This window comes from Papaver somniferum, chromosome 2, assembly GCF_003573695.1.
Source record: "Papaver somniferum cultivar HN1 chromosome 2, ASM357369v1, whole genome shotgun sequence".
Lineage (NCBI taxonomy): Eukaryota > Viridiplantae > Streptophyta > Magnoliopsida > Ranunculales > Papaveraceae > Papaver > Papaver somniferum.
The window spans coordinates 132438833-132465816 of NC_039359.1; the positions used below are offsets into that span (position 1 = coordinate 132438833).

The following is a 26984-nucleotide window of genomic DNA, read 5'->3' on the forward strand; positions in this document are numbered from 1 at the left end:
TATTTATAGCACAATAGTTGAGAGAAGCATCATTTAACTCGACCACATGATTAGATATTCTAAGAGCATGTTTCCCTTCATCAAGTATGTGATAGTTGTCTTGGATCCTACGTTCAACGTTTGTTTAGGCGACGGAGACAGGGACAACGTTTCACACATACTTCTATCCAAGTGTGGAGAACCTCATCAATAGTCTTTTTGGCTTGCTATATAATGATGATAGGTTTCACTCATTTAATCGACTACATGATTGATTCCCATGGATCCTACATTCCACGCTTATTTATGCGACGGCGATAGGGAGAATCCTATCTTTGTATTATTAATAAATTCGGTATATGAAGGGGAGCCTAATATATAAATTTTTTATTCTGATTTTGGGCTCACTCTTTATGAGTGTAAGGCTATTGTCTATGAAGATTTTATATAACTCAACCAATGATTATCGTTCCACAACATCCATGGAAGTATCAGGATCCCAAGGAATCACTTTAGAAAAATATATAACTGCAAAAATAAAAAGAAAGTGATTCAGTAATGATTAATTGCGAAGATGAATCTTTCAAACGACTACCATGCCATTTCTAGCATCTGAGTTTCACATTCAATTATGAACTATATAATTAAGGATTTTAGAATGATATACTGGAACTCAATCTATAGTTGTAAGAACTTTTTCAACCTAAAAAGGTTTAGAGTGTCATTCTAAATAACTCATAATTAACTCCAAAAGATGAAGTCTCAAGAATGCAAGAAATCAAAGAGTAATATATATATATATATATATATATATATATATATATATATATATATATATATATATATATATATATATATGCAAGTTCAAGTGAAAGTGCAAGCCAAACATGCTTAACTACTCCCCCACACTTAAACTCAACATTGTCCTCAATGTTCAAAACCGAAAATTCTGATTTCTGACATAACAACCCTGAAAAACTAGAACATTGTACAAATTTGTAGGGAACTAGGAAAAACATCCAAAATTAAAGTTGTTCACCTACGTATTTTCTATAACTTGTCAAAAGGGCACGGTGTTTCGATAAACTTTCTGACTTTTATGGCCTCTGGACTGACACACATGCAATCCGAAAAAGTTCTGGAAAAATACCGAAACTCATATGTCTAGGCATATTGCTCAAACTTAACAGGCTCCGAATTCAAATTTTCTTTTTGTAAAATAAAGTTGATTTTGTCCTATTTAAAATTTGGGGTCAACCACTCAAATTGGACTTCGTATGAAGTCTCAAGAGTTGTTTTCGTGACAAGCGCGCAGTCAGAATTTTTCTGACGAGAATTGTTTCGTCAAAACTTTCATTATAGATATAGGAATTTGTAAAATCTAAGATGGGAATGCAAGATATGATATGAAAAACTAAGAAAACTAAAACCAAAAGATATATAGATACCAAACCGATGGGTTGCCTCCCATGTAGCGCTTGGTTTAACGTCGTCAACCCCACGTTATTGTTATCGTCCGTACACCAATAATCTGAAAATTTGATAATCCTTCCAAATAACAATCTGCAATTCAAACAACAGCTTCACAAAAACATTAACACAAAATATAAATATTAAAGCTATCACTTTATTGAAGTTTCCCCCACACTTAGTCCTTTCTACACTCGGAAGTGGATAGAGAACATAGAATTCGGGAACTTCAAAAGGTTCCTCAGCTTGGCGAACCTGCACAATACACGAATCAAACACATCAAGTGGTGGATACATAGAAGAAAAATAATGCGCTAAAACTTTAGAAGGACACAACTTCAATCCTAAGTGAGGTATTTTCCTGAAAGTTGGGTTAACAACTCTTTCGGAAACTACTTCAATTGTATGGAAATGATCAATAGATATAAAATTATGCAAAGGATTAGACAAACTTTGTACTTGATCCTTATCGTTCTTAATTAACATTGAATTATTTACCTCAAGTATATCGTGGTCCTCTATCGAACTTTTAATTTCCTTGACAAGCTCAATTGGGTCTTCCACGATTTCAATTAATTTGGTTCCATTCACAATCTCAACCTCTTTGACACTCTCGTCATCCGAATCTAATTCCGCTCTCATGAACTCTTCTTCGGTATAAATTTTTGGGTATTCTGCATGAGTCTCCGTTGAGGGAACAATCGGGTCTACTTCTTGCAAATCAACCTGCCTGAAAATATTGTAATCCTGATATTCATTGTAACGTTGATATGCATTTGAGTATGTCACACCGTTCATAACAATGGTTCGGTCATACCAAGGCTCCTCCCTTTGAATAGGCGAATGTTCTTCAATATTACGATCCGGAGTTGGAATAACTTCATCATTATTATGTGGACTTTCCAAAGGTTGATCATATTCAAAATATTTGTTTTCTTCGTTAGGAATTTCAGAATTAATTTGGTTTTGAGGCCAAACTTCTTCTTCGTTCCCTATCTCCCTGAGTTGAGCAAGTTGTAACCTTAAGTAGTCCACATTCCTTTGAATTTCTTGGAGATGCTCATCTTGATTATGATAATATTGAACTATATATTTGTCCTTGAAACTCCTCCATCATGGTACACATTCGTTCTACAACACTCGAAGAAATAGGATTAGTAGCATAACTATCCTCCCATGTGATTGTTCACTTACACGCCCGTCATAAGGTTGTTGACATGTACGAGAATATCCATAAGGTTCTGTGGGATATTGATCATAGCTAAAAGATTGGTTTTGATTATACTCATATATATAAGATGGTTGGTAGTTGTCAAAATGTTGAGACTGAAAACCATATTGATTACTAAAATTATATGTTTGATCTTGTGCTACGTACATGTTATTTCCGTAAGGAAACATGACGACTCACAAGAAAAAGAAAATCAAAACAAAAATCTAAAAACAAAAACGAAAATAAAAACAAGCTAAACAAATAACAAATCAATAACCAACTACTCCGCGGCAGCGGCGCCAAAGGTTTTATGGGATGTCGTAAGCTGAACAAATTAATAAAGATATTTCCCACTAATTAACTAATAATATAGCGGTAGTAAAAGATCGTTCCAACGGAGAGCTGTGTAATTGATAGGTTATTTGTATCAGCAAAATAAAGAAAATAACAAAGGGGAATTGGTTTTAAGATAAAATAAAGAGACAATAAGAGGAAAGGGATGATTAAGGGATCCTTCGCCTTTACCAAGAGATAGATGGATTAATATCCTTATTTGTCGTTCGTAAGAACCATTCATCATCAACCGTAAAATAGCATCTAGCTCAGTGTCATCCCCAAAACTCCTTTTATCACTGGATATGGAAGTTCTCGACTACCAGATTCTATCCAACGAACCACCAAGTAGTAGATCACTCAAGGTGTAATCTAATCGAACGCTTTAAGCTTTGTGAAATTAGGTTGATCCCAGTAGTTGAACTCTTAGATCAAGGTCCACTTGCTGATGTTATCTTCACTCGCAATAACTCCACAGAATCCCTCTGGAAGGTCTCGTGATTTGCTTTAAGCTTTGTGAAATTAGGTTGATCCCAGTAGTTGAACTCTTAGATCAAGGTCCACTTGATGATGTTATCTTCACTCGCAATAACTCCACAGAATCCCTCTATAAGGTCTCGCGATTTCTACTTGTGTAGAGAGTTAATCGACGATTACTTATTTCATAACTTCTACTAGTGATTGAACAATCAATAGACTAATCTAGTATGCATCCCAAATCAATCTAAGAATCACTCATAAACCTTAGATATGGTAAAGAAAAACGATTATGATTAAAACTCTCAATAGATTTGTATTAATAATAAAGCTTCACGCTTAGAACATTGAATTCATCCGTAATCAACAAAGAATTTAGCTACTCATATTACAAAGAAGATGAAGAATGGTGGTTTCCACCTAAAGGGGTAAACCCTAGGTTTTTGATGTGGAATAAACCCTAGCTTGTGATATGATATGATATCATATGATGAAAGGCCGAATACCTATTTATATAGTGTTTGGCCATCAAGTATCTCCGTCGGTTAAGGAACCCGACCCGAAATTACGAAGGAAAGACCCTAACCGTGAATTTTGGCCTTCACAAGTATGCATACCCGTTTACATACTTAATTTTGTAGTAAAATCCAGGGAAATAGGTATGCATACCCGTTTGCATAATGAAAATCCGTTTACATACCCGTTTGCATACTTTCATGTCTTCGGTATTCGATAAAAAGCTTGTTCTGGCCATAACTTCTTCGTTCGAAGTCGGAATGACCTCATTCTTTTTGAATTATTTTATTCTTTCAATTATATTCAATTTGGTGATGAGAAATCCTGAATTTGAATAAGTTAAGCTTGGTCTTTGGCCCGTCTCTTGATTTTGAGCATCTTTGCTCCTTTTCGTCGCACTTCATCCACTTCTCTTGGACTTGGGCACTTGGATACTTGGAATACTTCTATTCTTAGGTCTTTTCAGCACTTTGTAGATTATTTTTGGATGATTAACCTAATAGAGATAAATAAGAGAAAACGAGAGTAATAATACGAATAATGCAAGAATAATAGCTAAAACAAGTATGAAATGGACACTAAAATCATATGAATTATACACTTATCAATACACCAAGGTCTTGTGTTTGTAAATATTTCTTCATTTATGTTAGATGTGCACAAGGAGTGTGTTTGCACCTGGTTTATGAGTGAAATCAATATGCTTGGACAAAGGTGTCCAAAGACCTGCATTCGATCATACCCACAAGCGGATGTTCTTGTCGACTACAAATCAACAATTGTTGCTACTGAAGTTGATTTTGGAGAAGGGGAAAGACAAGAGTAACCAGTTGTGCATGGAGAGTAAAAATGAGTTCCAAGTTTAAAGAAGAATGCGGCATTCTTGCTTCAAGGAACGTAAGCAGTGGGTGCCTCATTTGCAAGGGTTATGGCCATGTTGAGATTGTCCAAGGAAATTTGTCCGCGAAAGTCATTGAATGATATGACTTTGCTGAGCTCTATAGTGATATTCAGAATCACCAAGTCAAGTCCAATTCAATTGTGCAAAGGTGCACAAGTGTGTGTCAAAATGTTGGTGTTAATTGGCATGCCTAATTTTCGAGAACAAGTGTGGCCTACAAACCAGAAAGGTAGCAGTTGAAGAAGCTTGGTTGCGGTTCGGTGCGGATACGATGTGGTCGGTCCGCATACTCAAAGTATGTGGCCGGGGATAGACGCATTTATGTGTCTATTATGTTCTCAATATTCTGTATTGTTAGACTCGATTAAGTACTTATTGTGTTATTTTGTGTTTTTGTAGATGTTTTTAGAGAAATAAGCCTTTGCGGCGAAATGAGCTCGAAAAGTAGTGTTTTACACCCCAGGATAATGTACCGGTGGCACCTCAGAATTGCACCGGAAGCGTCCCAGAAATGTACCGGAGGAACCCAGAAAAATTACTATTTCCACCACAATTGCTAAAGGGACACCCGTACAGGATTAGGGGGAGGACACTTTTCTTCTCATAATTCAAATTTCATTTTTGGCGGGAAAATATATTCTCTCCCTGGCAGATTTTAAAATTGATTTTCGATGGATTTGTGGAGAAACTAAATGGCTGGAATTAATTGGGTCATATCTATTGAGTATAACAAGATTATTCTGAGCGTTGGAATGAGTTAAATTTGGCTAGAATCCGCCAACTTTCAATCGAGAGTTAAACAGGGAAGATACGCTCGAGTTCTCTGTGAGAGGAATTTTTGGGAAGTTTTGTGGACTAAATGGGGAAGATATCTGATCTTCTTAAGTGTTTATGCAACTATGGAAGTATTACAGCTCATATGCGCAGGCAGAGGGGATGGAGAAGATCATATCTCGGCTGACAGTGAAGAAAATGGAAAAAAATATTTTCCGAGTAATGGAGAATTATATGGAGTGAATGAGCGAGATTCGATGGGTATGTTGGCTATAAATAGGTTGCTGGGGTTGAGAAGAGAGGGTGTCGAGAGTCTGGGGGGCTGAGGAGAGCCAGAGAAGAAGAAATTCGAGTTTTCCCAAACTCGGTTTCTGCTGCTGCTGATGAACATGAAGAACACGAAGAACGTACCTGCAACAGCAGTCGTTTTTCTACAGTAGTAACGACTAACACCTGTGGGTCGTAATCAGGCAGTCTTATTTTACACAGCGTTTGCAACAGAGGTTCAGCAGTCTTATTTTATCACTGAGGGTCGTAGTTCTCTGGTTTTATTGTATTTCTCATATTCTCATCATTTGTAAACCATTTTTGATCCATAAAAAATAATTTTGAGAGCATTTTTACTATGATGAGTTAAACCCCAACACTAGGACGACGGAGGAGGCCGAGCTTCATACATGGGTAATTTTATTAATTCTTTTTAAGATTTTTGCATTAAAAATTAATTGAAATATGATTTGATTAAATTGGGTGTTATTTGATTAGATGAGTCATGCTTAGCTTAGGTGATTTGATATTCCATGCTTAACATTTACAATCAATGTTTTGAGAATCTACTTTGGCAAAATAAGAGTCCATATATGTTTTGAGCGATTATTGTTGAGAATAAATCATTGAGCCCTATGTTATGAAGATTGGACGAATCATTAGTCCCAGTACCTCTCTACCAATTTGTCAATATTTTTGTATATAATTTTTATAAATCTAAAAATCCTTCACCTTCACAAGTCTTAGAGTTCGAACCTTCATTACTACAACCATCAAAAAAATCTTTAACCATTTTGGCGCCGCCGACGCGGATTTGTGCTTAGGTAGAATTTTTAGGTTTTTCTTTCTTTTTTTTTACTATTATTTGTTCCTTTTTACGTTTCTTTTTGTGTCTTTGATTTACAGGTTCGAAGTGGAATACTAAGGACTTGGGAACAAAAAGCTTAAAGCTAAAAGCTAAAGGAGAAGAAAAAAAAAAGACATAATTTATTTTTTTTTAGGATTTAATTTTTATTATTATTATTTTTTTTGTATATAGCTTTTATTTTTATTTTTTAGAATTTGTAAATAGGCTTTATTTTTCATAACTTTTGTAATTTTTGGACTTTTTATTTGGACTTTATTCTGGACGATTGGACTTTATTTATTTATTTTTAAACCCTACGGAAGGGTTATATATATAAAAAAAAATTGTATATAAACTGTGTGCAGGGAAGGACGACGATTACTATATCGTCTCGGCCCCTCGGGTTCGTACATGACATAGGAGTCGTGGCCCGAGTCGACTACAGCGGTTCTTCGCCCTTCTGGTACGGGAGGTAAACTTCTACACACCCGCGAATCTCATGCAAGCGGGTTTACTGTTTGCCTTAAGGTGAATATATGCTGAGGACTTCAATACGGCTGTTTTAAATTCCTAGTAAAGGGAAAGGCCTGGCCAATACAAGATAAGGGTTCGGATTTCATCACCATTCTCTTCTTGCCCGCTTTAGGAGAACAAAACCTAACGCGAACCCAAGCTTTAAAATCTGATTAGAAAGAGACCTATAGGGTATCGAGCTTGTTAGGAAAAAATTTCGAAGGATATTGGTTACCTTTTAAGCAACTTCAAAGTTCATGGTGACTTCTGGGAGTTGAAACAAGCCGCCTTGTAACACCGGTGAGGCCTTGGGTATCAAAGCTCCATTGAGCTTCCCTCGCTCAGTTTCATCTCACATTAGCTCGGATTGATCCAGAGGGGTTGCTCAAACTGTAACGAATTCCCCTTCGAGAGATAGAAGCTGGTCTAGAAACAATCTAAGTGGAGCCATCATGCTTTTTTTTGCTAGAAATATTTAGGTTTGCTTTGGTGGAGTCGAGTCGGCCTTGTTTGTGATTGTATAGAATCCCTCTGTAGTTTATATTTCTTAGGTGATGAATCCTTTTGAGGAGACGCCACCTGCGATGACATTGCGAGAATATATGTCTAGAAATTCTCGTTATCAAGAGACGTCTTCGGAAATGACTCTTGGTGAATATATGTGTGGTCAGTGATATATGGATACTCCAACTTTTATTGAGGAATCACCTCTAACGATCTATGAGAAATATTATAAACATAGACCATGTAGTTGGGAACAAAGCTTGAGAATTCGTGAATATCAAAAATTATATTGTGATGATGATGAGGAGGAGCATGGTGATGATGATTATAATGACATTTCTAGTTCAAATCCAAATAATTTTAATAATTATTTACCTATTCAAAAGGACGAGGATTTGACTAGAAATACCCCCATTTTAGACGATGATTACGAAACCGATGATGGTTTAGAGGAACCAGTTTATCTTGAGAGTACTGTTTTCGAGTCAAACGATTTAGAAACAATAGTCTTAGATGAACTCGTAGAGATTAGCGGGGATGAACCTGACTTAGAAAAATCAATCGCCCACTTTCAGGAATCTGATGACCTAGAAATTAGGGAGATTATGACCAGTCTACCTAGAGACGCCGAAAACTCTAAGTTTGGGGGTGATTATCATTCTCCATGTTCTTTAACTCTTACAAAAATCCCTCACGTGGGACTTGACATCAATGCCTCAACCATCTTACAAGACTATCTTTGTACTCGTTTTCCCGAACTTAATAATATTCAACACGAGTATCAACTGTTAGAAACACATCCTCTGGTTGATGAGGTTAGCCCAGGCAATAATACCAATATTGACTTTGTTTTCTCACGAAAAACTTTTCTACCAATTGTGGGAACATGTAAATTTCAGATGTGTCAATTATTAAGTTTTGAGACTAAACCTGATTACTTTAGGAGATTAGGGTCGACATATCTGTTTAAGGAAGACCACTACTCTCATTGTGGTCAATTATGTAAGTCAAATCTTATTGACTTAGAGGATCCTCAGTTATTTAGGTTATTATTATGCGCTTCTAAGATCATATTTGAGTTTTTCCAGACTCTAGGACCTAATGATTCGGATCCCACTTATGAAGAAACGCAGCCAATGAAAATTTTCTATTTAGACCCTTTCATAGAACCTGAACTTGAACCACAATTAGATATAAATTTCTTAATCAGGAAACTAGGTAAGGGGTTGCTAGTCTTGTTCATTTTCTTGGTTTATTGCAGTTTCCTTTGGTCATCTCTATTTGGTTTTGAAGACCCACAGTTATTTCGACTATTACTATATGATTCGAGGTGACTAATCTTTCCTAAGTCTGGCTGAAGACATTAAACTTATCACTTCTTGGGAGGTAACCCAATCTCATGCAACACGGTAATATCTTTCCTTATCTCTTTTGCTTCAAATGGTAACAGTTTCTCCTTGTTCATGCTTTTAATTTCATCTTTGGAACATTGAGGACAATGTTAGATTTAAGTTTGGGGGTATGGGAGAAACTTTTTAGTTGCAGTATGAATAAATAAACTCCAGAGCCTAGAAATTTATGCGTATTTAGGATGGCACTAACCAATCTAAGTGGATGGAAGCATTTTGGTTGTAGGAGTTGAGGAACCAATCTGAATAGATGGAAACATCTAAAGAGTCTATTCATAAAAGCACAGAGCTCAGGTGTTAGAAATAACATGATAGTTTCACCATATCTCGTTGAGTCCTTTTCACTTCTATTTTTATTTTATTTTGTTTTTAAACCATGTTTCTCTAAGTGATAGGTGGGGACCACGATTCAAGTTGTTACCAATGCTAGGATGAATTAGAGTGATTGAGTTACAAAAAAAAAAGTTGAAAAAAAGTTGAAAAAAAAAATTGAGACCAGACCATTCGACCAAAAGGAAAATTCAATAAAGTCGACCACTGGTACCCTTGTATATGCCAGTTGTGTTGACCTAGAGTTAGGTTATCGACCACTGGTACCCTTGTATATGCCAGTGTGTTGATATTAGCCAGACTAGTATCTCAATCCATTAGGATAGGTTAATTTTGGCAGAGGCCTTCAGACAGATATGGGAAACGCCGTTCACTTAGTAAACATCAAAACCATCTATGTTTTTCTATATCCATCTCTTAATCTTTCCATGTGATTAGTTTGACTCCGAATATGATGTCCATAGTGCAACTATCTGAGTAGAGCTTTGTCACTTATATATGAATTTTAGTATGCTTGAGTGCAAACTCGTGTACATCAATTGGAATTTCGCATCAGGGTACTTCCTCTTGTAGTCAATAAGTATGCCAACCAAGGAGATTCTTTAGTGCCTTCCAAGGTTCGTTGTAGATAGATAGGGTCTGGAGTATTAAGGTTTTGTGGGTATATCTCTTGTAAGCCCTCCCGAGATTAACTCGGTTTTATTTTTTTATTTTTGCTCGAGGACTAGCAAATAATAAGTTTGGGGGTATTTGATAGACGCATTTATGTGTCTATTTTGTTCTCAATATTCTGTATTGTTAGACTCGATTAAGTATTTATTGTGTTATTTTGTGTTTTTGTAGATGTTTTTAGAGAAATAAGCCTTTGCGGCGAAATGAGCTCGAAAAGTAGTGTTTTACACCCCAGGATAATGTACCGGTGGCACCTCGGAAGCGTCCCAGAAATGTACCGGAGGAACCCAGAAAAATTACTATTTCCACCCCAATTGCTAAAGGGACACCCGTACAGGATTAGGGGGAGGACACTTTTCTTCTCATAATTCAAATTTCATTTTTGGCGGGAAAATATATTCTCTCCCTGGCAGATATTCAAATTGATTTTCGATGGATTTGTGGAGAAACTAAATGGCTGGAATTAATTGGATCATATCTATTGAGTATAACAAGATTATTCTGAGCGTTGGAATGAGTTAAATTTGGCTAGAATCCGCTAACTTTCAATCGAGAGTTAAACAGGGAAGATACGCTCGAGTTCTCTGTGAGAGGAATTTTTGGGAAGTTTTGTGGACTAAATGGGGAAGATATCTGATCTTCTTAAGTGTTTATGCAACTATGGAAGTATTACAGCTCATATGCGCAGGCAGAGGGGATGGAGAAGATCATATCTCGGCTGACAGTGAAGAAAATGGAAAAAAATATTTTCCGAGTAATGGAGAATTATATGGAGTGAATGAGCGAGATTCGATGGGTATGTTGGCTATAAATAGGTTGCTGGGGTTGAGAAGAGAGGGTGTCGAGAGTCTGGGGGGCTGAGGAGAGCCAGAGAAGAAGAAATTCGAGTTTTCCCAAACTCGGTTTCTGCTGCTGCTGATGAACATGAAGAACACGAAGAACGTACCTGCAACAGCAGTCGTTTTTCTACAGTAGTAACGACTAACACCTGTGGGTCGTAATCAGGCAGTCTTATTTTACACAGCGTTTGCGACAGAGGTTCAGCAGTCTTATTTTATCACTGAGGGTCGTAGTTCTCTGGTTTTATTGTATTTCTCATATTCTCATCATTTGTAAACCATTTTTGATCCATAATAAATTATTTTGAGAGCATTTTTACTATGATGAGTTAAACCCCAACACTGGGACGACGGAGGAGGCCGAGCTTCATACATGGGTAATTTTATTAATTCTTTTTAAGACTTTTGCATTAAAAATTAATTGAAATATGATTTGATTAAATTGTGTGTTATTTGATTAGATGGGTCATGCTTAGCTTAGGTGATTTGATGTTCCATGCTTAACATTTACAATCAATGTTTTGAGAATCTACTTTGGCAAAATAAGAGTCCATATATGTTTTTAGCGATTATTGTTGAGAATAAATCATTGAGCCCTATGTTATGAAGATTGGCCGAATCATTAGTCCCAGTACCTCTCTACCAATTTGTCAATATTTTTGTATATAATTTTTATAAATCTAAAAATCCTTCACCTTCACAAGTCTTAGAGTTCGAACCTTCATTACTACAACCATCAAAAAAATCTTTAATCAGCCCCCTTTTCTTTGACACGTATATAAAGTAAAAAATAAAGTGAAAAACAGTTTTATTACAAAAGTATTTAACTAATTTTTTTTAGTTAACTTCCTATTTTTTCTCAAAAAGTGAATGTTTTGCGGGGATTTGGAGGGGGCAGGGCTTAAGTTTATATACTTGTTAGAAAAAGAAAGGGACCGCATACTATGAGTATGCGTCCCGACCACATCGTAACCGGGGCGGTTGCGGTTAAGATAATTGGTGGTAGTGGTGATGCATAAATGAAAGGGGGGGGGGTCTAGAACCACGTCGGATTCCGCGCACTTGATTCCCCTAGCTGATCTCACCCACAACTAAGAGTTGTTACGACCCAAAGTCGAAGACTTGATAAACCAATCTGTCTCACACAAAAAAGTCTATTAAATAGATAAATCTGTCTCCCATTGAAATACCTAAGAGTTTTCTTCCTTTTTCTGATAATCAAGGTGAACAGGAACCAGTTGATACACCGGACCTATATTCCCAAAGAACAACCTAGTAATATCAATCACCTCACAATAATCTTAATCGTATGGTAGCGAAACTGGATATTGTGGAATCGCAAATGATGAAACGAAGATGTTTGTGACTACTTTTTATCTTGACTATCGGAGATTAAATCTCGAGCAAATCTTAGAGAAGATAGTACTCAGTACGATAGAAAACAGCAAGATCAGACTACGCAACTACAGATAAATAGTTGGGTCTGGCTTCACAATCCCAATGAAGTCTTTCAGTCGTTAACCTACATGGTTTTGGAGAAAATCTAAGGTTAAAGGAGAATCGACTCTAGTCGCAACTAGTATCACATAGGAGGTATGGGGATTATGTTTCCCAGTTGCTAGAATTATCCCTTATATAGTCTTCAAATCATGGTTTGCAATTAATGTTACCTTGGTAACAAAGCATTCAATATTCACTGTTAGATGAAAACCTGATTAGACTCAAGCTAATATCTTTCAACTGTTATATCGAACTTAGCTTGTTACACACAAATGAAAAGTGAATTCATTTAGATATGAGTAACCGTACCTAAATGTGTACACCTTTGTTGGCTCAACAATAGTTAACCTAAGTTAGACATATGAACACTTTCATATCAACCTTGTTCATCTAAACCATAACTAGTTCAAATGACTCAAATGAAACTAGTTCTAGAGTTGTTCAATTGTATTCTCATAGAAGTATACAAGACACAATTGAAGCAAAATCGATTTTGATTCACTCGAATCAATTCATGAACATTATAGCCACAGTTTGCAAAAGATTGCATTCCTTATTACATAAATGTATTAGTTCATGAACAAACCGATTTTAGAACATAACCTACTCAAGTTTGCATACGGGTACGCATACCTAAGTGGCCGGACTAAGTTTTGGTTCGCCAGTATGCGAACGGGTACGCACACCTTCCAAACTCGGTTAAATCCCGGAACTTGAAACTCACGCCAGTGCGCTTATTGGTATGCATACTAAGTTCCCAGACTTTCATTAACCAACCAGTACGCATACGGGTATGCATACTATGGTTCCCGGACTTGGAATAACTTGCAACAATTATTAGATCATTGAAATATTCTTAGAAGACGAAAGTAGCTGTCTCACACAAACTATTATCTTCAAAGCAATTTTCAAGTGATCGAATGATCAATACGAAACATTCTGAGTCTACATCAAACGACTGTCTCACACAAAATTTGTAAGATGTTACAAGGCGATTTTCACATGATCATATTTTGATTTTCGTCAAGAATATAAGATGAACTTGGCTAAAGAGAAATCTTAAGAACACATATTTCGAGAAATATGATAGCGAGTTAAACTCAGCTCGAAATATCAAATGTGTATAACCGAAGTCTATATAGCTATACGACTTTTGTCTCAAATAGGAGATAGAGTAGATAGACTTTTGAGTGATAGATGAGTTCAAGTCTCTACATAACTTTTGTTGATGAAGTTACACAAGATCCCCTTAGTAGTTCTTCATCTTCAATTGATGAACGTCGTGAAGTCTAAAGCTCAACTACACTTTCTATCCTAATCTGAGACTTAGCTATAATTAGACTAGAAATCAAGACTTATAGTTTTGGAAACTAAACTTGACAAACAAGCTTGAGATAGCAATGCTTACGAGTTCGACCGAGCAGTGCTCTAACAATCTCCCCCTTTGTTAATTTTAGTGATAAAACTATTAATACATATGGATTACAAAATAAATAAACTTTGTAGCTTCTCATCCAAATGCTTGATTTCCTTGGTTCTTCAACATTACTCGAAATCTTCGTCACTTCCAAGTACTCCAGTGATTTTGAATGTAGTCAACTCAGCATCATAGTTGCTGAAGATCTGTAGCTATAACAATGAGAAAACAGTAGCTCTCAATCATTGTTATATAGTGTCATAGTATTATTACACAGCACCAAAGTCCAAATGTATCACAACTTTTACAACAATACTATGGTGATATGAATCACTCCCCCTTAGTCAATACTTCATCTCACAATGAAAACCACTCCCCCTTACATAATGATTTGTAAACCATATGTATTTGTAGTGTGAGCTACACATTAATTCTCCCCCTTTTTGTCAATATAAATTGGCAAAGGTACGAAAACTAGTGGGATCATAATGAAATTCTCATAGAGATACTTCATGACTAAAAGAGAACATATCAACTTTGTTTCGATGATTTCACATAGTCGAAACTTAGTGTATTCATCAAGGAGTTTATAAAGATACAAGAAAACTCCTACAATATTCCACAGCCGCACTCCCCACAAAGATTTGGCGATTAAGTACAAATTCAATTAAGAACTCTCCCCCATAAAATGTCATTCTGAGAGAACAACAAGAGCGACCTTACTTCTACGAGAAAAGAAGGATTTCTTTGGACATTAACAAATCACATGAAACACAAATTTGTATCCAGAAAACTCAATTAAATTAACCACAAGAGAACCTATGATTAATTTAATCGGAAGTGCTCAATATAAGAGAACTTACGGAGCTGTACATTATTTTCACATAAAAGTGGATCAGGGAAAGACCAATACTGCGGAATATTCAAAGATTCATTCTATTTTCATCAGTATTTGCATAAAGACATATAATAGACTTAATCTTTGCAATTAAAAGTTCATCCTATCTTCCATTAAGAATAATGACATGATAGGCTTAACTTTTGACATATATGGGACAATCATAGTTCACGGACGCAAACACATATATCCCATAACAATTTTTGCAATATATAAAACCAATAAAGATTAATACTGCAAAATCATCTTCCAAATATACTTTAGATATTAAATAAATAATTCTAAAAACATTGCAAGATGAAAATCGTTGGCAATAGCTATGTGTACTCACAATAATTGCCATTCCAAACCCTAGTTATCCTTCTTAAAACACAAGAATAAATTCTCATAAGAAGTTTCCTAGACAAAACAGAATAACTCTAAAAACAAAAACCGATCACAAGCTAGATCAAAGTTCACCTTCGGAAGCTTCACGGGTTTCAAGACCTTTGGGCTTGTGATTGACAGCTTCAACTGCTTTTTCGGAGACGGTATTCTCAATGAGAATATCCTTAACATGTGTCTTCATGAGAGCAAGGTCGGAATTAACCTTTTTCAACTCAGTTCGTAACACATCAAGACCCTTCATGGTGTCAACAAGCTACATCTTTGCTTTCTCAACGTGTCTGATAAAATCAAGAACCACTTCAGCAGAAATCTCTTCATCGTCCTCAATGTCTGAATAAGTATCAGGTGATTCAGAAGAGAGATCGTCAACTTATACAAGAGTTCTTTTCTTCAACCCTTTGGACTCGAAACCAACACCTTTATCAAGAAAACCTCGTGCAAAATCACAGGTGCGAGAAGGTGAAGACATTCTTGATAGAAAAGAAAATATCCTAGAGTACGCGTACGTGACTCAATAGGTTTAGTATTTAAATGGTTTTTTTAGGTACGGTAAACTTTAGGGTTTCTAAAGATATTTTGTGACAAGTAAATGGGTACCCATACGAACACCATCCGAACCCAAAAGAGAAACAAAAACTAAAGCCCCAATATAACCTTTTACAAGGACAGTAAAATTTTGCTACGTGAAGATATTCATTCACAATTTTTGGCTCAATAAATTCTATATTTCTATAGAGATAGAATAATTTAGAGCACAAGAGTAGCCGGAAACTTGGTTGCAAAAAAAAAACTTTTCAAGAAATAAAAAAACGAAGAGATTCACGAGGCACAAAAAATACTTAGGTAAAGCTTATCTGTAGACAATAGTTTAGCTATGGACGATAAGAAAATAACACAACTAAGCAGAATGCATTCTACCAAAGTATACCTGATCATATCTCACTCAACCAGGATTTTTGTGAGTGAGATTTCAACCTTGTGATTAATTAGCACAAGTATGATCCCTAAGCTCATTAAATGAATGATGTTCACGGTTGAGTCTCTTTTACCTTTCAATTCTAGGAGAGAATCCTTTTTGATGTGAAAATTTATCATAAAACATGATATCATAAAAAAATGAGACTAAGTTCGAATCCTTACCAGGAGAAGTTTGTATGAAGGATTTTGACAGCCTGTTGATAAGATCCTTATATCCTTCAATTATCATATTAAGGTTTTTCTTCATATCTCCACAATTGCTTCCATCAACAGGTACCTTTTCCACATCTTGAACATCATTCTTCACATTAGGTTGAGAAGAACCTTTCTAAAATCTCCTTGAATGATTTGTATTAATTTTATAATTGAATATAAGAAATAACTTGGACGGTATCAAAAACCAATATCCAAGTGTCAATCAATTTAATCAACAACCAAAGGATGGATTCACAATTGATTGAACTTATGCACAACCAGTGATATTTCCATTATATAGAAAATATAATGGGGAAAAGAAATAACACAGACACCAGAAGTTTTGTTAACGAGGAAACCGCAAATGCAGAAAAACCCCGGGACCTAGTCTGGTTTTGAACACCACATTGTATTAAGCCGCTACAGACACTAGCCTAATCCAAGTTAACTTCATACTGGAATGTAGTTGTGCGCTAACCAATCTCACACTGATCAAGGTACAGTCGCGTTCCTTATGCCTCTAGAACCACGTCGGATTCTGCGCACTTGATTCCCTTAGCTGAACTCACGCACAACTAAGAGTTGCTACGACCCAAAGTCGAAGACTTGATAAACCAATCTGTCTCACACAGAAAAGTCTATTGAATAGATAATTCTGTCTCCCATAGAAATACCTAAGAGTTTTGTTCAGTCTTTTGATAATCAAGGTGAACATGAACCAATTGATACACCGAACTTATATTACCGAAGAACATCCTAGTAATATCAATCACCTCACAATAATCTTAATCGTATGGTAGCGAAACAATATATTGTGGAATCACAAATGATGAGACGAATATGTTTGTGACTACTTTTTATCTTGCCTATCGAGATTAAATCTCGAGCAAATCTTATAGAAGATAGCACTCAGTACGATAGAAAACATCAAGATCAGAATACGCAACTACAGAGAAATAGTTGGTTCTGGCTTCACAATCCCAATGAAGTCGTTAAGTCATTAACCTACAGGCTTTTGGAGAAAACCTAAGGTTAAAGGAGAATCGACTCTAGTCGCAACTAGTATCACATAGGAGGTGTCGGGATTATGTTTCCCAGTTGCTAGAGTTCTCCCTTATATAGTCTTCAAATCAGGGTTTGCAATCAATGTTACCTTGGTAACAAAGCGTTCAATATTCACTGTTAGATGAAAACCTAATTAGACTCAAGTTAATATCTTTCAACCGTTATATCGAACTTAGCTTGTTACACACAAATGAAAAGTCACTTCATTTAGATATGAGTAACCATACCTAAACGTGTACACCTTTGTTGGCTCAACAATAGTTAACCGAAGTTAGACATATGAACACTTTCATATCAACCTTGTTCATCTAAACCATAACTTGTTCAAATGATTCAAATGAAACTAGTTCTAGAGTTGTTTAATTGTTTATATTCTCCTAGAAGTATACAAGACACAATTGAAGCAAAATCGATTTTGATTCACTTGAATCAATTCATGAACATTATAGCCACAGTTTGCTAAAGATTGCATTCCTTATTACATAAATGTATTAGTTCATGAACAAACCGATTTTAGAACATAACCTACTCAAGTTTGCAAACGGGTACCCATACCTAAGTGGCCGGACTAAGTTTGAGTTCTCCAGTATGCTAACGGGTATGCACACCTTCCAAACTCGGTTAAATCCCGGAACTTGAAACTCACGCCAGTACGCGTACCGGTATGCATACTAAGTTTCCGAACTTTCATTAACCAACCAGTATGCATACGGGTATGCATACTATGGTTCCCGGACTTGGAATAACTTGCAACATTTAGCATACAAGTACGCATATTGTGCTATATCGAATCATGGTTATTTGTTCTAAACTCCCATTTCAATCATTGAAATATTCTTATAAGACGACAATAGTTGTCTCACACAATCTATTAGCTTAAAAACAATTTTCAAGTGATCGAATGATCAATACGAAACATTCTGAGTCTACATAAAATGACCATCTTACACAAATCATGTAAGATGTTACAAGGCGATTTTCACATGATCATCTTTTGACTTTCGTCAAGAATATAAGATGAACTTGGTTAAAGCGAAAACTTACCAACACATATTTCGAGAAATATGGAAGCGAGTTAAACTCCGCTCGAAATATCAAATGTGTATAATTGAAGTCTATATTGCTATACGACTTTTGTCTCAAATAAGAGATAGAGTAGATATACTTTTGAGTGATAGATGAGTTCAAGTCTCCACATACCTTTTATTGATGAAGTTCCACAGGATCCCCTTAGTAGTTCTTCGTCTTCAATTGATGAACGCCGTGAAGTCTAAAGCTCAGCTACCTTTTTGATCCTAATCCGAGACTTAGCTATAAGTACACTAGAAATCAAGACTTATAGTTTTAGAAACTAAACTTGACAAACAAGCTTGAGATAGCAACGCTTGCGAGTTCGACCGAGCAGTGCTCTAACAATAAAGATGGCATGAGGCCATTCTTGAAGTAATCTTCATGATAACTAAAGAAACATGACAGCCTCAGTTTGAAGGAGTATTCAAGTGTCAATTATATTGTGCTTCGTTATGGGAGTTGCATAAGAACGTTGATAGTTGGAAGTGTGCATGTGGCAAAGTGAATTACTACATTGGAGATATTAGGTGTTGTCTCGCTTACTTGTTTGTTGCTTAGAAGAGAAGATGAAGACAGTATTGCAAGGCTTGTTAGATCTTACAAGTAGCAATCAGTTGGTGCGAGTATTTGCTCAAGTTTGAGTATACTTTCAGTTTGGGTCGAGTGGACCTTGGTGTTGGGAATGGTCTCTCTATGTAAGGTAGTAACAAATGAGGGTATTTGAGACGAGAGTTCTTGTCTCTTTCGTTCAAAGTAAAGCTAGTTCGTGTGGAAGATGTTACACAACATACTACGCCAAAATATGCAATAGAGGACGTTGAAAGTGAAAGAAGCAAATAGAGGATTTGGTGGCATAGACGAGTTTGTTGTTGAGAGTTATGTGGAAATGTGACGGCATTTGGAAGCGATACCATGGAGTAACGCAGCAAGAATGTAGAAGTAATCCCATCAAGTAAAATGAATTAAGATTGACTCATGGCTTAGAAGAAGATGTTGTTTTTCCATTACATTAAAGCGTGGCAGTTTGAAAGAGCAAGTGAAGCTTTGCTAGTTTCAAAGGCGCATGAAGAGGATACATTGTCCAAAGTGACGGTGGGATATCCCGGGTAATCCTAATTCATGACTATGCCAAAGTCATGCATTTCAATCAAGGAGGTGAACAATGAGGTGTTGGTTCTTTGGCCTAGAAATGATGCAAGTCCAAGAAGGTGAAGTTTGCAATATGATTTGGAGGCCAAATCTATTAAAAGGGCTGATGTTTGCAAAGTGCAGCAAAGGATATAGGTTTTGGCGTATACCAAGAGTGGTATGGAATGATATAGTGCATATCTTAAGGCATGGCATGATTTGACGTAGGCACATATGATTGAAAAATGAGACCGAGTTTGTATAAGTCTTGTTATGTTGCGTGGTGTAACTAAAGTCGGAAAGTGAAGGAAAAAGACTATGGCATTGATCAATGTGATCATTTGGGAGGAATCATTACTTGTGTACACTTAGGCACAAATGATTCATGCGAAGTTCAAGCTTAATTCAGGGAATTGGCAAGAAGAATTTCAATTTTCACTTGGGTGTTGATATATGATTTGCAATGGAGTTGAAAACAGTCGCGGCGCAACAACAAAGTTCAAGATCAGTAGGATCAATGGCAAGGCAGTAAAGCTAAGTGGTGTTGATGCTAAAGCATAGAAGTTGGCTAAGTGCGTTTTGCAAAAGCTAGCAAAGATTGCTGAATTTCAGAAAGGGTCCTGAAAGTGCATGCAGCGAAGATTGAGACCAATATAGAGTTTATACTTGGTTGCGTTCAAAGAGGGCGTTGAACGAATTAAGTGGGGGAGGTCTATGACAGGCCAGGCAAGTGATGCACAATGATTGTGCATTAAGTGTTGCAGGCCAAGTCAATGTCTGACAATGATTGTGCGACACTGCATAGACTGTCAAACGCTAAGAATGGAAAAACCCTGCAGGGACAGTGAAGCGCAAAGGTGGCGCTACACTATAAAGACATTTGTCTAAGTAATGAAGCTTATTGGCCGACACAATGAAGCTTCATTGAGGGAAAGGCAAGACATGGCCAAAGTGACAAGATGCAACATGCGATGTTGGAACTAAGGAATATCCATGGAATTGAGTTGGCCCAAACTCAAGGATGGTGCAAGAAGGTAAAATAGGTCAAGAGTTGGTCTATGGCATTAGTTCAAGGCTTGCCAAAGCTTGAACAGTGCAAACAAGCTAGCAATGCAAGAGCGGCCTTGTTATTGTCAAGCAAATTGGCTAAGTGAAGCATATAACGCATGAGCAACTAGAATGAGCTTAAGGAGTTGGCCTTGATGATTGAAGCATAAAGATGGTGCTTGCATTATCTTAGAGAAAGAAGTATGCATGTCCAAGATGAATGAGCATTGGATCAAGGCCAAACTAAGTAAAACGCAATAGTTGTGCAATACAACTCAAATGACAGTTAGGAGTTGGTTATTGGCTTTACGAGCATACTAATGAAGTGAGACAAGGTAGAACGGCTATAAAGTGTGTTTGTAACCATATTAGAGTTCATAACCAACAAGAACATGTGTGTCACCAATTGGCATGACAACACAAAAGGTGGTAGTTGAAGTTGGCGGTTGGAAACTACTTGGACACTTGGCTGTCCAAGGCTTGTGCAAGCGGTTGCACAAAAGTTTTGGCCTGATCATAGTAGTATAAATAGTCTAGGAATCAATAATGTTGGTGTTGTTCAATTGAGAGAAGAACCACTGATTGTAGAGAGTGTTAGGCATTCACCAATAGGGTGAATGGCATGTTTTGGTCCATGTGATGGACGAGTTTTGTAATCTTCCTTTGATGCAATAAAATGGGTTAATTGTGTCATGTCTTTGTGTTTATGATGCTGCTGATTTTGTGAGTTGATCAATTGGTTTAATGCATGGCAAACCTCTAATGCTTATGGGGGCATGAAGAGTTAGAGAGAAAGAAGATGAAGACTTCTGTTGCGTAAAGCCTTATGAGTGAAGGCAAATGCGTATTCTAGGACGGATACTTCTTATATTTCGAGAATTGATACTTCTTATATTCTCATCAAGGATACTTCATGCTTCTTATACTTCTTCAAGGATACTTCATACTTCGCATACTTCAAAAGATGATACTTCTTATTTACTTCGCAAAATTCCGGAACTTCACAAAAGAATAGAGGCAAGTACGTACTTTTCAAGTCCAGTATTCTTTCGCTCGTTCCTTCATCAACAAAGATTAAAGACTACTCCAACAACACGTATCTCTCTCCAATAACTACAACAATGGATTTTTTCCTGAAGATCGCTCTTCAAGCAATATTCAAGAAAAAAGAGGCAAGATGTAGGATCAGAATTTCGCGACAACGATACGCTCGCGAAATTCTTAACAACGCATTACAAAAATGTCGCAGAGCACTTTGAGAAACGATACAATAGGTGATATTTGTAATAACTTTGCGAAGATTAGAAGATCTGCGAAATTAACATTTGTAAGCTTGCGAGAATACCGCAAGCCAGATCCGAAATTAGGGGAAATGTTAGTTGTATCTCACCATATATGAGCTGTCATCCATTATATAAACACCTATATAAAGAGAAAGGCAGGAGAGAGAAAGAGGAGGATAGACACTTTTGAGGGAGGACACATTGGTAGAGAGAGGGAGAGAGCAGAATTTGTATTATTATCTTCTTCTTCTTCCTTCAAGAATCGAGAGCTCCAAATACTCATTAATGGAGTCTCCATGTAATCAAGATGTAATTACAAATAATTATAGTACACCCTAACCCCGTGGATGTAGATCAAATTGATCGAACCACGTAAATCTTGTGTCCTCTTACAATTTTAGCATTCTTATCATCATTTTTATGTTTAGATCTACAAATTATTATAAGGGGTGTGTTGTAGGATTTCCTGCAACTACAGATGAGTACTTGTGGATGAAGTTGATTCACTGAACCACATAATATTACCGGTCATGTCCCATAAAAATTATAGACGATTAAATGGGCATGTGACAGTGTCTACGATTAGTCATTTGTTATTGTCACATAACTGTATAGCGTGTATTTCTTTCTCTATTACCCACGTTGCTTACATAACCAACCCTTTAAGTCTGCGTTATAGATGATCTAAACAATAAAAACTCGATTGCGCCACAAATCCAAGTTACAGCTATCTCAACAAAGAATTAGAAGGTCCAAAGCACTACAAAAGAAGAAGAAAAAATGCAGATCGGTGCCTAAAACACTTCATTTATCAACTGATTTTTTACGATTTTCATAGTTAATTTTCTTACGAATATTGTATATTACCCTTTGTTTGGTATTGTCTAGGTCTGTCGGGATCGTGCGACTTGAAAGAAAAGAAATTATCGAAATCATTCATTACTTGGGAAGCTTAGGTGCTGACATACTCAAATCGCTGCAAGGAATGCGAGGCTTTATAGTGTCATTACTTCACTCCTGATTGTTGCCGCATTGAGATCATTACAGGAAAGCTTTATTTACATACAAGTAATACGATCTGGGTGACCACAGCAAACCCAAGAAACTACTCCCTCAGTTCTTTTTAATAGGCCAGTTTTGTTTTTAGCGAAAATTAAGAAAATTAAGAGAACTAATCATTGAAAATGGTCCTCATGACACTTGTCAATAAAAGAAGTGAAGTGAAATGGTCCACATGACACTTGTCATCAAAAGAAGTTAAGAGAAAAGTGGTCCCAAAAAATTAAAATAACATTTGACTTTCCCAATTAGGAAAGTGGGCTATTTTTTCTGAAACTTTTATTTATAGAAACTGGCCTATTAAAAAAGAACGGAGGGAGTAATTTTTTCCGAGTACCATATGATACAAAATCAGCATATATACTGAAATGACAAAAGATCAATTAGAAGAAGAGAGGGAAAAAAAAAGGTTAACAACACCAATTAACTTAATACGATTTCATCCCCTTCCACCGCAACATCAATGAACTTATCAGCACCGGATTAGGGGCTTGTATCAATTACAACTTGTATCAATAACACTTTATTGCAATTATATAACATTCACAAGAAAATAGACATTAAATCAGCTCTTGGCAGAGGCTGCTGGACTATTGTTTGGAAAAGATGTCAAACCTGCATTACTATCTGGGTTAGGTTTATCCGAACTACTGGCATGCAGAACAAACTCTTCAGGGGACATGTGGGTGCCGTGGCAAGCACAAACAATCCTCATTTGATTTTTGTCATACTTGTAAGTAACACCAGAGATTGTCTTACCGTTTGGACTAGGTCCGGTTGTAGAAACCCAAGGTAGATCTGGGTAAGAACCACAGCCCCCAAATTTCAAACCAGGAGCCATTCCAGACTTTATTATGGAACCTTCGTAGCGGTGATGTTCCACGGAAGAATCTTCTCTGGCTTGCTGTTTACCGTTGCCTTTCAGTAACACAGATTCTGGTGAATTGTCTGATAATGAACTATGAGGAAGTGACTGATTAGCAACTGCAGAGGTGCATGGAGAAATTAAAGAAATGAGACTACAAGAAAAGACAACAGAACTTTCAAAAGCATTCTCGTGTTTACTGAATAAAAGACACCAAAAGCAACATGGTAAAATATAAGCCAAGAAAGTGTGGAAGAGAAAAGTTGCTAACCTTGGGATATCTTCAACCCGTCTACAGATTTATTAGAATTTAAGTCTCCGCCGGCAAAGTTTCTGCCAACATATGAAGGAGGGAACTGCTGAGGATGAGAAGCAACTCCCCACGAATGGCCAGTATCTAATATTGGTAGCTGGACAGTCGAGTAACCAAGAGTTCCAGATGTACTTCCAGGGTTTGCAGGTTGGGTCCTAGGTCTCTCATTGTTTGCAGGATGTGTCATCTGCATGGTACCTACAGGATAAGCAGACGTCTTGATGGTAGCATGAGCATTTAGTACATTTTCAGATGCCGAATACGGAATATTCGTGGCAGGTGTGAACGACATCGGAATTCCAAAATTCATGGTTACACCATGGTTAGACTCCTTTCCAAACTGTACAATAGACTCTCTTTGCGCTTCATAATTGCCTCTGACAACTGAGCTGTGCAATGCGTGACTCTCTTTTGAAGCCTCGTAGGAGTTGCCACTAGGCTTATATCGTTTACCATCCTCAACATGAGAAATTAACCTGGAACTTGATCTGGCTTCGGACTCCACGACATCATCATTTTCAGCTGCTGAACCGTCATCTGTTGAGATCGAAACATGAGAAGTCTTCGTTGACGTAGAAACTCCCATAGAAAGGTTCTTACTATGCTCAGCTTGCAGGCTTTCTCTCTCGTGCTTCTTGTTCACCTCTTCAATCGACATTTTACGTTTGTTACCTGCCCCAGATTCAATACTCTCAGATTTCTCCTCCGCTAGTGATCTACTGTTATCAGCATCCCATAGTGCTCTATATTTAGTGATCTGTGGAACTTTAGTTCCTTCCAAGTCTACAGAAGACTCAGCTGCATGCGAAGACTTCAGGATACTAAAGAAATTGTCTTCTGAAGTTTGCATTCCATAAAGTGTTGGGCTATCTTTAAGGGAGTCATCAACTAAATCCTGTTTGTTGGCGCAGCCTGCATTAATAAAATTTCTTAGATCGACATTTACTTTGCTGCTGCTACCTCCTTCCTCTGTCTTACTATCTGAATAAGTACATTCTTTACCCTTTGCACTACTAGCAGATCCACCACATGAAAGACCCAAACTTAGTTCAAGGCCGTTATTATCCTCCATGGTAATGATAGACGGAATATTCACAAGTAATGTATTCTGTTTGACTCGTTGTTTACACAAGTATGATCTCGCATTACGTAGGTACAGATAAAATACAAACCACGGAACCACCTTCTAATGGAAAACCACACCAAAACGATCAACCTATCTGAAACACAAGAAGCATTTAATTAGGCATTTCACACACCTTGAGATAAAACTTCAAGCTAAGAATTGAATCTTTAAATATGTATATGCATATATATGTTCGTATACAGGTATCATTCTTCAGAAAACTAATCACCAACTGATTTTCCATGCACTAGAGAGACTACAAAGACCTCAATTTTCTTAGAGATGAGTCCGTATTTCAAAGTAAGACAAAGACACAACTATACCAATATATTCAATATATAATGTCTTCCTGAATTTGTTGTTCGACGACTCTACTTAGTTCGAATTTCAATCCAAACAAAAACCCCAACGGCTGCAAAATTCTTCCTGACTGTAAAGCTCCAATATATCATTCTTGCCGCAACACATTTGCAGATGTTAACTTCATGCTAAAACCACGGCCCTAATCCATTATCTTCAAAAACTCTCTAGCGCAAGCAACATTTACAAGTGAAATCCCTAATAAATGATATCTACTTAGTGAAGCTAATTTGATCAACTTCATAACTACAGTTTTATAACTTCAAGGAGTATGAAGTGAACGTATTAACTAGATCTAGCTAACAAGAGAACTACAAAATCACAAATTTCACCTACCACCTAAAAACCCACGCTCATCCTTCAATTCATGCATTCACAAATCATCAAATTATCACTTAAAGAAAATCCAGATGAAAAATTAAAACAAACCCACAAACCATAAGAACAAAATAAACAAACCCAGTGAAACTCAGAAGAAAAAAGAAATCATGAAATTTCTCATACAAAAAAGTAGATTAGGTGGAGTAAGAAGTAGAAGAAGAATTAATACCTTGAATCAACAACTTGTAATGATGAGACCCTTTAGATGATCAAAGACTGTGGTTGTTAAGATGATGTTGATGAACCAATAAGATCTGCTTGTTTACAGAGATGAACAAATTTTTATGAGATGAGGGATACTAGAATGGTGGGGTTTCATTTCTATTTTTTCTTTCACATTTTTTTTTTATTTTGTTGGTGGTCGTATAATTTAATGTATTCTTTTATTACAAAGGGTTTATCGTTTAAGCACGTGCTTCTTATCATAGATTCTCATTTTCCACGGTCATGTTCCAAATTCTGCAATAATTTAGACTATTGTCAGTTCAAGCCGTTCAACGGTTCAAGGTCGTGCATCGGTTCACTCTGCCCATTTGACTAAGTCAGTGGGTTGACTCTGATTTTCTGTATTTGTTTTAGACTCCTTTGATTTTTATGGATAAAAGAAAACAAAGGCAAAAGTAAAACTTCGCCATATTGGGGTATACCAAATTTAAACTCATCTAAATTAAGGGGTATCTAAAAGATGTTAAAAGATCAAATTGCCCAAAAGAAAATCATGCCGGCTAAAATTCATCCGAATTTTTTTCAAAATCTTTTTCCAAAACTCTAACTATGAAAAAGATGATTCAGACTTAGGAGTACGAGTTGGGTGTCGCAAGATCGATTCTCACCGCAATTATATTTTGGGTTGTCAACCTTTGGTTG

The 26984-nt window shown here is 36.6% G+C and overlaps 1 protein-coding gene across 2 annotated transcripts; it reads right to left on the reverse strand.

Annotated features, from left to right (window-relative positions):
• Positions 1 to 23457: 23457 nt before the first annotated feature.
• LOC113349154 (ninja-family protein mc410-like) lies at positions 23458 to 26469 on the reverse strand. 2 transcript variants are annotated; one of them, XM_026593080.1, is made up of 3 exons: positions 26287 to 26469; positions 24209 to 25466; positions 23458 to 24056 (listed from the first exon to the last, which is right to left on the reverse strand). In XM_026593080.1, exons 2-3 carry the CDS (start codon positions 25320 to 25322, stop codon positions 23638 to 23640), a joined length of 1533 nt encoding a protein of 510 aa, XP_026448865.1. In that variant the 5' UTR covers positions 25323 to 25466; positions 26287 to 26469; the 3' UTR covers positions 23458 to 23637. The 2 variants fall into 2 exon arrangements, with proteins under 2 accessions (XP_026448865.1, XP_026448864.1); XM_026593079.1 differs by having other exon boundaries at positions 24209 to 25470.
• Positions 26470 to 26984: the final 515 nt, after the last annotated feature.